At 36.2% G+C, this 12,059-nt stretch overlaps 1 protein-coding gene across 5 annotated transcripts in view; it reads right to left on the bottom strand.

Moving 5' to 3' along the window:
* HECTD1 (HECT domain containing E3 ubiquitin protein ligase 1) overlaps window positions 1-12,059 on the bottom strand; it is a 99,894-nt gene that overhangs the window by 18,220 nt on the left and 69,615 nt on the right. For 3 of the 5 annotated variants that reach the window (XM_005880990.2, XM_014528964.1, XM_014528965.1), the window contains exons 23-26: window positions 11,313-11,479; window positions 11,042-11,218; window positions 7,318-8,154; window positions 6,431-6,652 (exon numbers count right to left, since the gene is read on the bottom strand). In XM_005880990.2, the coding sequence (XP_005881052.1) occupies window positions 6,431-6,652; window positions 7,318-8,154; window positions 11,042-11,218; window positions 11,313-11,479 (1,403 nt within the window). The remainder of the gene's footprint in view (window positions 1-6,430; window positions 6,653-7,317; window positions 8,155-11,041; window positions 11,219-11,312; window positions 11,480-12,059) is intronic. The other 2 variants (XM_005880992.2, XM_005880989.2) reach the window with 2 other exon arrangements.

Raw genomic sequence — 12,059 nt, 5'->3', positions numbered from 1 at the left:
ATAAATAAATAACTTCTATAGCTATACAGTCAAGTGCTGCATAATGTTTTGGTCAACGACAGACCACATATTCAATGGTGGTTCCATTAAGATTATAATGGAGCCCAGACACTGTGGCTCAATGGTTGAGCATTGACCTATGAACCAGGAGGTCATGGTTTGACTCCTGGTCAGGGCACATGCCCAGGTTGCAGGCTCGATCTCCAGTGTAAGGCGTGCAGGAGGTAGCCGATCAACGACTCTCTCTCATCATTGATATTTCTGTCTCTCTCTCTCTCTCCATTCCTCTCTGAAATCAATAAAAATATATATATTTTTAAAAGATTATAATGGAACTGAAATATGCCTATCTCAACTGCCGTGTCATAGCACAATGCAGTACTCATGTGTTTGTGGTGATGCTGGTATAAACAAGTCTACTGCATTGCCAATATAACACATACAATTAGGGATAGTACATAATGCTTCATAATGAAAATAAATGAGTATGTTACTGGTTTATGTATATACTCACCATATGCTTTTTATTATTATTGTAGAGTGTAATCTTTCTACTTACAAAAAAAAAGTTTGCAGTAAAACACTGTGCCATGTTACACCAGCAGCAGCCTCATATATCTCATGTTTAACACATCTCTTGATTGATCATTTTCTCTTGTGCTCGATTTAACTCGTGTTTTATGAATTCAGTATAACCTAAGTGTACAGTGTTTATAAAGTATACAATAGCGTAAATAATGTCATAGGCCTTTACATTCACGCATTCACTCACCACTCACTCAATGACTCAGCCAGAACAATTTCTAGTCCTGCAAGTTCCATTCAAGTGCTCTATGCAAGTGTACCATTTTAAAAATCATTTGTACCATATTTTTACTATACATTTTCTACATTTACATGTTTAGATACACAAATATTTTTCATTGTGTTACAACTGCCTACAGTATTCAGTACAGTAACATCTGTACAGGTTTGTAACCTGGAGCAATAGGATATACCATACAGCCTAGGTGTTTAGGAGGCTATAGACCAGTGATGGCAAACCTTTTGAGCTCGGCGTGTCAGCATTTTGAAAAACCCTAACTTAACTCTGGTGCCATGTCACATATAGAAATTTTTTGATATTTGCAACCATAGTAAAACCAATATTTATATTTTTGATATTTATTTTATATATTTAAATGCCATTTAACAAAGAAAAAATCAACCAAAAAAATGAGTTCGCGTGTCACCTCTGACACGCATGTCATAGGTTCGCCATCACTGCTACAGACCATCTAATTTTGTGTAAGTACACTCTGTCATGATTGTACAAGGATGAAATGCTTAATAACGCATTTCTCAGAATGTATCCCAGTTAAGTAGTACATGACTACTGCTGTAAACAGAATAGACAAGATTTGAGCCCCCTGGAACTACAGGGGAAACAGACATTTAAAAGGTATACAAATGAATATATTAATATGAACTATAAAAGATCTTATGAGGGAAAAGAACAAGGTAAGTCAATCAGAGAGATCTTAGCTATGTGACCTGGCAAGTTACTTAATGACAATTACTACTTAAGGATTATACACTATATTCCAAAAGAACATACAAAAGAGAATTTATAATTATTTAGTAGATACGTACATCTGCAGACCTCTGAACCAAATATATTTTAAGCCTAATAATTATATAAAACTAAAAATTCAATGCCTTTCACTGAATGACTAGAAGAAAGAGGCCTGATACTATATTCAACTAGTTTCTAAGATACACAGTTTTTAGCACTTTAATATTCTGAAATCAGAATGCATGTTACAAGCAATGGCAAGTCACAGCTAAACTGGCAACACTTTTTCCCTTAGTGACATAAAATAATCGTGTCTCTTATAACAATGCCATCTTAAATTTGATGAAATATATTACCCCTAACACATATATTACCCCTACAATTTAGGCAGTGGTTCTCATAAACATGATGAGATAGCAGTATACATAATTACATAATAAATCATTTCCACTTTTGGTTCATTTTTAAAGGAAAATCATCTAACTTTATATAAATATATTACATATATATATATATACATACATACACACACACACATATATATATGTGTGTGTGTGTTATATATATATGTGTGTGTGTGTTACAATTCACTGAAGTCAGATTTTTTTTAACTCATCTACCCTTTTTTATCAGAGTATAAGAATGTTTTAAAAAGCTCCATAAATTTCATAGATTTGACCATCACAGAATCAAATTATGGTCCTCAAAGTGTAACATGTGTATATACAGAAATTATTTTATAAGACAGATATTACTGTGAGCCTTCATAGCAGCACTTTTATAGTCCTCTAGTTTTAGGAATATAGAAAAGGAAATTTTAATCATCTAACAATTTTTAAAAGGCAACAAGGAGCCCTAACTCTTTAATATTCTCTCCCATTAGCATACCCACAACCTTCTTAACCTTCAAATAATAATGAATTAAAGCCTGACTTTAACACATTAAGAAATAGTTTTTCTCCGTGAGAAAAACTGAAGTGGAAAATAGCTTTTCAATAAATGTACAATACTTGGAAATAATAATAATCATCTTCATTTGCTACCTACACATTTAAAAGATAAAGTAAAAAAGAGAAATGTAATGTTTTTCCTAAAACCATACATCAGAACCAATTCTTAGCTTGGAATAGGAGAAGCCACATTTTCAGAAAGAAAGAAAACATTATAATGAGATACATAAAATAATACTTAAAATATTATCTTTATATACATTTTCTTGTATTTGAAATTAATAACAGTAATTTTTTTAAACATACTTTTTTACTGATTTCAGAGAAGGAGAGGAAGAGAAATAGAAACATTAATGATGAGAAAGAATCATTGATCAGCTGCCTTCTGCATGCCCCACACTGGGGAGCAAGCCAGGGACCTGACCAGGAATTGAATCACGATCTTCTAATTCAGAGGGCAACTCTCAACCACGGAGCAACACTGGTTGGTCAACAAGAGTAATTTTTTAAAAACAGGCATGCCCTGTCTGGTGTGACTCAGTTGGCCGGAACATCATCGTGTACACCCAAAGGTGGTGGGTCTGATTCCCAGTTAGGACACATACCCAGATTGCAGATTCCATCCTCAATAGGGGAATGTACAGAAAGCAACCAATTAATTATTTCTCTCTCACATTTCCCCCCCCCCCCCCCCCCGTCTCTGTCTCTCTCCCCGTACCCTCTCCCTTCCAGTCTCTCTCTAAAAATGAATGGAAAAAAAATTCTCACTCCTCAAGCAAGGATTAAAAAAATAATGCCTGTCCAGTGTTGTTCAATGGTTGAGCACTGACCCCTGAACCAGGAGGTCATGGATCAAGTCAGGGCTGCGGGCTCCATCTCCAGTGAGGGATGTGCAGGAGGCAGTCCACTGATGATTCTCTCTCATCATTAATGTTTCTGTCTCTCTCTCCCATTCCCAGTAATCAATTAAAAAAAATAATAACAACAACAGCCCTGGCTGGTTTGGCTCAGTGGATAGAGCGTCGGCCTGTGGACTGAAGGGTCCCGGGTTCGATTCCGGTCAAGGGCATGTACCTTGGTTGTGGGCACATCCCCAGTAAGGGATGTGCAGGAGGCGGCTGATCGATGTTTCTCTCCCATTGATGTTTCTGACTCTCTGTCCCTCTCCCTTCCTCTCTGTAAAAAATCAATAAAATATATATTAAAAAAAAATAACAACAACAATAAAATAAGAAAAAGAACAGGCAATGTGATCAAGGATCTGTGTAAAGGGTATTCCAAAACAATGATGGGAGTGCAATTCAGCAATTACTCTGTTAGGAATTTACCCTAAGGAAATACACAATAATATGGTTCAAAGATGCTCATTCATAACCATGTTTATGTTAATAAAAACTGTAACTTAGCCCTAGCTAGTTTGGCTCAGTGGATAGAGCATCGGCCTATGGACTGAAAGGTCCCGGGTTCGATTCAGGTCAAGGGCACATGCCCAGGTAGTGGGTTCGATCCCCTGTGGGGGGCATGCAGGAGGCAGCCAGTCAATGATTCTCTCTCATCATTGATGTTTTCATCTCTCTCTCCCTCTCCCTTCCTCTCTGAAATGAATAAAAATATATTTAAAAAAACAAAAACTGTAACTTAAATAACCAAAATGGAGAATTTATTAAACAATGATCATATAGTCAAATAGTGGCATATTTGGCAGCCATTTCAAATAGTAGAAACCCACAGAACAATGTGAAAATGTTTCACAATGTATTGAGAGAAACGAGCCGTCTGGAAAAGACATAATCCCTTTTTGTTTAAAAAGAGAGAACATACACCTCAAATGGTATCTATATATATAAAAGCCTAAGTGACCGCTTGACTGTTCACTATGATGCGCACTTACTACCAGGGGGCAGATGCTCAATGCAGGAGCTGCCTCTTGGTGGTCAGTGTGCTCCCACAGTGGGAGTGTTGCTCAGCTGACCGGGATTACTGGGGCTGGGATGAGCAGGAGCGGCTCCTCCCTGGATCCCTGCAGGCCATGCCAAGGGACCTCACTGGTGCATGAATCCCTGCACTGGGCCTCTAGTGTATCAAATAACAGTGATTGTTTCCAGAAGGCAGGGACTAGATGATTTTTATTTTCATCTATATTTACTTTCTATAAAATGTCTTAATTTTCTATTAAAATAAGATTAGAAATATATTTTAATTGAATCAAGTAGTTTTATCGCTGACTATAGTATTGAAGCCATGATGATGCAATTTTAAAACTTTATTTGAAAAATTCAAATGTAACCTATTTAAGGCATTATTTCCAAAAGATCTTGATAATAGCTGTGATATTATTATTTACTAGAGGCCTGATGCACGATATTCATGCATGGGTAGGGTCCATAGGCCTGGCCAGCGATCAGGGCCGATCTATGGGGCGACTACCACAGGCGGTCGCTTCCTGCAGAGCAATGGGGGAGGGGGGGGAGGGGGTAGGAAGGGGGCAGCGCCAGCCCACTCACTGGCTGGCCCCGCCCCCCGCTCACCCAGCCACTGCCAGTCGCTTCACTCTGTGGAGCAACTGGCAGGGCAATCAGGAGGCCCCCCGCTGGCACCCACCTTGGCTGGCCTGGGGCCTGAGGGCTGAGGGCAGCTCCTGTGTTGAGTGTCTGCCCCCTGGTGGTCAGTGCGCATCATAGTGACCGGTCGTTCCACCGTTTGGTTGATTTGCATATTAGGCTTTTATTATATAGGACAATAAGAAATATATATTTGGTCTTCGCCTCTGTTCCAAGAACTGATCTCCTAAAACCTTTGGAATTTCCTATATAATAACAATAAAGGTGCCTTTTGTTTTTCATAACCAGAGTTGTTTTTATGAGGAGACTTTTGGAAAGCCCCTAGGTAATCTAAGGATGGGGGTTGGTTATGAATAGAACCAACCATAATTAGAAGGTTAGAACTTCCACTTCACCCTCCAGACCTCTGGGGAGAGAAGAGGAGCCGGAGACTGAGTTCAATCACCAATGGCTAATAATTTAATCACACCTAATTCATGAAGCAAGCCTCCAATAAAACCCAAATGATGAGTTTGGAGAGCTTCCAGAATAGGGAAGAAAACACAACCAGGAGGCTCCAGTAGGGTCCCCACACTCAAGGGGGTAGTGCCCTGTGCTTGGGACAGACCCTTTCAGACCTTACCCTATGGATCAATTCTATTTCTGGAATTATATCCTTTTTATAATAAACTAGTAATCTAAATAAAATATTTTCTTGAGTCCTGTGAGCCACTCTAGCAAATGAATCCAATCTGAGGAGAGGGTCATGACCTCCAATTTATAGCCAGTCTGTCTGAGACAGAGATGACAACCCGGACTTGCAATTAGCTTCTGGAGGAAAGGGGAAAGGGAGTGTAGTGGGGGTGTGTGTTGTAGAACTGAGCTTTGAACCTGTGGGATCTGACACTATCTCAGAGTAGAGAGTGTCAGAATTGAGTTGACTTATAGGACAGCCTAGCTGGTGGTGTCAGAGAACTGCTTGGTGTGGAAAAACTTCACACACATTTGGTAGTTAGACATGTCAGAAGTGAAGTATTCTGTATTGAGTAGAGAAGACACACAGAAGTTTTTTTCCTCTTACATTACAGTGTACAGGAATATCACTTTACAAAGTTTATTAATCTATTACACTTCTATTCTCTGATAAAGGTGTCAAATATCTTATGATTTGTCATTAGTGACAAAACGCAAAAAAAGGATAACACAAAAATTCTTAGATGTCTTTTTATAATCTGTTAACTTAATAGTCCCTCATATTATGTAACTTTTTTCATCTCATTTGTTAGGAGAATAATTCTTTCCTAATTAAAAGTTAAAATCACAGCAAAAAAACATAATAAAAGCATCTCTATACAAATATCTAAATATTTTAAGCTATAACTTACCATATAAGGAATACTCTGCTTCCTGACCTGTGTCACTCTCACTGGAGGTTGATGTGAGGCTGGTGGTTAAAGTATTACTTAATGACTGCCCAACTGATAAAACTGTTGTTGCTGTAGCTACATTGCTGCTGCTCGTAACACTGGATGTTGACATAGTCACTGTTGATGTAGTACCAGGTGTGGTCAAATTAGGAAAACTCTGAGCACCCATAAGAGGAGAAGCTAAAGATAAAAATGAAGCAAATCAGTACAAATAGGTAGAATATTACAAATCTTAGAATAACTAGGTTGCATATTTAGAAAAAAGAATGAGGTCATGAAACATTAATTAAATGGCTGAAAAGCAACTTTGGGAACCCAACTGAAATCCAACTAAAAGTTCTTATTTTTATAGCACTATTATTTTTCAAAAAAATTAAGTCTAGCTTTTTACAAAAAGTGAAATAAGCAATGGAATAATTCCCAATAATATTTTCCAAAGGAACTACTTTGACTCGTTAGTAGTTTAAATTAGAATCAAATAACTTTCAGCAGTTAATAACAATTTAGGACCAGTGTGATTCTCTGATTTCAATTGACTATGATGGTATTAATAGTCATCTATTTTCTCATGCAACTGTACTTAATGACTTATCATAGAAGTGAAAAACAGAAGTGTGTTATTGTTTTATCCTTTCAGAATAAGAGGTTATCACACCTGATCTGAATTCTTTAAATATGATTCTACAGAACTTCATATTCCTGAAGTGCTAAATTTGATGGAGTTGTATCTAACATGGTTAATGTTCTAGTTCAAGACTGAAGCCAGAACCCACTGAACAAGAAACTCTACTTTGCATCCCTCAGAGTGAAAAGGCATTGGTTTCCATAAGGAAAAGCTCACTTACTTGCTGTGCTCATCACATTCCTCCCCAAAGTATTAGTGTTGTTATCACTGCTGCTTCGGCTTAGATTCATGTTGTTCGTGGCATTAGTCCGTGCTATGTTTGCCACTCTCCTTACAAAACTCTCCAAGCTAGATGTTTCTCTTGAGGACAGGTTAGGTACACTTGCACTAGAGCTCATAGGGGCCCCAGCAGCCAACAAAGAACTCACTGACAGTCTGTTACTTGCTGAGGAGCTAAGGGGTCGTTGTGAAGCTGCTTCTTTATTAGTTAACTCAGATACTGAACTAACATCAGGAGAACTGACACTAACAATTCCCATGGATATTGCACTAGACTCCCCAGGAGTACGAACAGAACTATCAGGGCCTAACTTTCTTTCAGCATTTTCACTTCCCGTTTCCGCTGTTAAGGTACTGGTGCTGGCACTGGATGATGACCCTACTTCTGTTTGAGGGATGTTTTCAGCAGATGAAAGAACAACAATTGGTTCATGGACATCAGCTCCTGAAACTATACTGTGTTCCATTACAATTTCTGATCTCCGTTCCGTTTTGGTCGAACCCAAGCTGATGTCGCTGCTACTGGCCACGCTACACACAGAACTGCTGCTTCCTTTTCTACTTGAGGAGCCTGCAGCAGCAGATGTCTTGTCTGGACAGTTGTTTTTCACCAAGCTGCTCCATGATTGCGTTGTGCCTGAAACAGTGGATGAAACAGGTTTGGGTGATGCCACTGTATCAGGGTCGTACCCTGGTGCAAGCTTGAGGTCAAATTTTCCTTCTGCGCCCATACGGTAAGAGTTTGAGCCACCAGCATCCCAGGTGACATCAATCCAGCCTGGAAAGGGACAGGAGTTTGTGAGACCCAGCAGAAAGCAGATAGGAGCGTGTCAGACAGTAGCTCCACAATATGGGATCAGCTTTTCATCAGTGTTGTCTGAATTTCTATAGTCATTTAAGGTCTGCCAACTAAAATTAAATTCTTCCTTTTATTTCTATTACTTCTGAACTGTTCGCTTTGGTGATATTTAAAAACAATATAAGGGTCATGTATATGTCTACTGGGGTATCTTTTAAGAGGAAGAACTGTTAAAAATTGTTTTAAAAAAAGAATACAAATGGTAAAATACTGCAACTTCAGCAATATAGATGAAATCTAAGTAAAAGGTTTTTTAGTTGCTAAATATGATTATGTGGTCAAATGTTCTTTACAGAAAAAATTGCTGGTTTACCATTCAATTCTGAGTTTGGGCTAAATCCTATAATTGACAGACAAAATATTCATATATCACTGTAGAAATTTTAGGTCACTAGCTCAAATAACACTAAGTTAGCATTTCGGTTGTGTTCTCAAAGTTCAGTGGTTACTTGGTTCTCTGATGATTAAGTTTAATATATCTGAATAAGCACAGAAAAATCCTAAAAACAAAAATTTTAAAGTATACTAAGCCCTTTTACTAAAACTAATAACTAAAGCTAATAACATGTGAAGAACTAATGAGCAAAATGACATTTAATCTATATTTATTTGTATTTGGAAAATTATACATATTATTTTTTTTAAAAATTAACTCCCAAAAACAATAAAGTGCCTATTATAAAGGAAACTAATAGAAATTTTACAATCTTATTTTAGTGTTATAAACAAACTACATTTCATGGACGAACACATAAAAATGTTTATTTTTAAATATAACAAGTCTTTATAAAGTTTAAAAGTCCTTCGGCCATACACATACCTACATGCATGCACACACATGTATACATACGTACACACACACACACACACACACACACACACACTGTTAATTTATGTGTATGATGAGGTTCAGAGGGATATAAGCAATATTGAATTACCTGTGGGGATTCTCTGCATATGAGTTCTTTGAAAGGAAAACTGCCCCAAATCTACATAAATCTAGTTTACATGAGATTTCAATTGCCTCAATTTATTCTTTATGCTGAAATAACCTCTGAAGAACCAACAATTAACTATCTCTTCTGCAACATGGAAAAGTATAAGAAAAGTAAAGGTGCAAAAACATATCCCAGCCCCAAATAAAAATAACATTTGCATTGCATTAATTGATTCAAATATACACTGATAATTTATTTCACAGCACTTATAAAAATTTGTAATTATATGTTTATCTGTTTCACCCAGAAGCAGGGGAACATACTTTGACCATTGTATACCTGAATTCTAACAAAGTACCTTTACAATGTAGGCATTCATAATTGTAGAATAAATAAAAATTATTATATACGCATTGGTTGGATATCCCTATCAACACATAGATTCTTTAGGGGAAAAAAAATATTTAATTGATATAATGTAGAAAAATAATTTTAAAATGTAAACTATTCATATTAGTCTGAGAATGTGTTTAAATTCATGTCTAAGGGGGACTAAGAAAGGGTACATATGTTCTATCCATAAGTATATAGGAACACAACTCTAAACTCCTATGCCCCCAAACTAAATAAAAACATAGTGCTAGTAATAACTAGCCATTATTAGAAATGGTTGGCTTAAGTATTTGAAAGCTAAGAACTCTCTCTGACATAAAAGTTTTAAAGTAAACTAACAGAAATTGTCATCCGGTGAGCCAAAACTCTGAGTCTCTACATATGTCAGATAAAAAATAAGCCTCTCTTATATGCTAAATTCTGAAGTTATAAGATTCCAATTTTCCTATGCAGTTGCTTCAGTTAATTCTAGCCCAAGAAAAATTAACTGCATTCACATATACCCTAAACTAGCCCACACAATTAAAAGCCAAAACAAACAATTTAGGAGAAACAGAATATTAAAAAAAAGAAACAGAATATTAACTAAGTGTACTTAAATACCAACAAACATATTTGAAATTTCTGAGTTGAATGGTACTATTGTCATCTCAACTATTACTGGTTTTTATGACTTTTGGCAATTATGTACATGCTCACTTACTGTTAACCTGCTACGATAACAATGCTCTGCAATTAGGATATGACTCTAGAGAAATGCATTTTGTAGTATATAATTCAAGGAACAGAATCTTAAAAGCAATAAAATCAAAGAGTTTATCTAAGTAAATTTAGCCTTTATCATACAGAATATGAATATATTCAGATATTAAATGTTCGTCATTTTCCTAAGCACTGTCACTTTTCCTAAGAACCCACCATTGGTTAGGCAAATTATCCACTAATAAATCAACCTTCTAAGGTATAAAAAAAAATTACTCATAATACTTGAATCTGGGAATTAATAGCAATTTATTAAATGGGTATGGACTTCCCTAAGCTGGCAGGCGGACATCCCCCGAGGGGTCCCGGACTGCGAGAGGTGCAGGTCAGGCTGAGGGCCCCCCCCACCAGTGCACAATTTCATGCACCAGGCCTCTAGTATTAAGGTAAAGATCAATGAAAACTTACAAATAATAAACTTAAAAATAAAAAAGCAGAAAATGTACCTTGAGTGGATTCAACTTATACTAGCTTATTAATCACTTCGAAATTTTAGCAATAAGTTTTGAGTCAAAACGTAAGAAAATTTTAAAATTTCCCTTATTTGTAAGTAAATGATTTTTTCCATTTTTATGTGAAATCAACAGATCAGTTCTTCTACATAAAACCAGGATATTTATGCAAATTATAAATTATCCCAAAATAGCAAAAGAAAAGTATTTTGTTATTTAAGTACTTAATTTCTACACTACAAATGCTAAGCACCTACTCACCATTATGCAGTTCTCCAGTGACGGTGCCTTCTCCCTGTGGGCTGCCATCCTGGTCTCGCCATTTCCAATCAAGGCCTCTGATCACACGAGCCCCTGGAACCATGTATTTCAGAACCTGGGAGCGTACTAGACGCCTTTGTCTTCTAAGATTAGCTTCTGCTTCCTTAGCTGCTTTTCCTGTAAGGTAAAAATTAGAGAAATATAAACAAAATCACTTCAGATAAATATAATTATTTTAGTAAGTTAGAAAAACCCATTATCATCTCTTTACCTAGCTGATCTTCACATACTCCATTTACAGTGCCATAAAGTTCAAATCCAGACAGTGAGAGGTAGTGAGTTTGACCACTAGCATTCTTTCCCATCTGTTTAATTCTCACATGTCGCCAACCTTGTTTCTCATCCTTTGGTGGATCAAGAGGCCATGTTGCTGTTGACCTATAAACATGTTAAGGAAAAAATGGTGTAATATTTTACAACAGACGAAAAGATGTTTTAACGTGCAGAAGAATTTTTACATAACAGAGAACTATAGGAAAAACAAAGTATCTTTCATATTCAGTCAAGTTTGTTACACAAGAATAAAAAAAATCAAAGGGAGAAATATAGTAATCAAGAAAATAAGTTAAATATTAAATGTTTAAATGTATACTATTAATTTGACTCATAACATTAAATGATTTATGATTAATGAAATCCAAAGAAATAAGACAAATTTTGAGTAACAAATATGTTTTTATGATGCAAAAGACTTTTTAAATTCTTGAAATGTTTTAAATAATATATTTAAGTATTAATGTTAAAGCTTGAAAATATTATCTAGTAATCTAGTTAAGAAGCTCCTTCCATACTACATCAAATACAGAAAGTAATTTAATGCCATACTCTATCTACCCTTCAAAATGTGCCACAATGTACAATTAAAAGTTATTAGGACTAAAATTTTAGAAATGTAATACCAATTCTTTTAAAAAATTTATTGATTTGAGAGAGAGGGGGGTAGGGGGAGAGGAAGGGA

Source organism: Myotis brandtii, unplaced genomic scaffold (genome assembly GCF_000412655.1).
Source record: "Myotis brandtii unplaced genomic scaffold, ASM41265v1 scaffold667, whole genome shotgun sequence".
NCBI classification, from domain to species: domain Eukaryota; kingdom Metazoa; phylum Chordata; class Mammalia; order Chiroptera; family Vespertilionidae; genus Myotis; species Myotis brandtii.
Note: the sequence above shows the minus strand (reverse complement) of the source record. Positions and strands in the feature narration are given on the sequence as shown.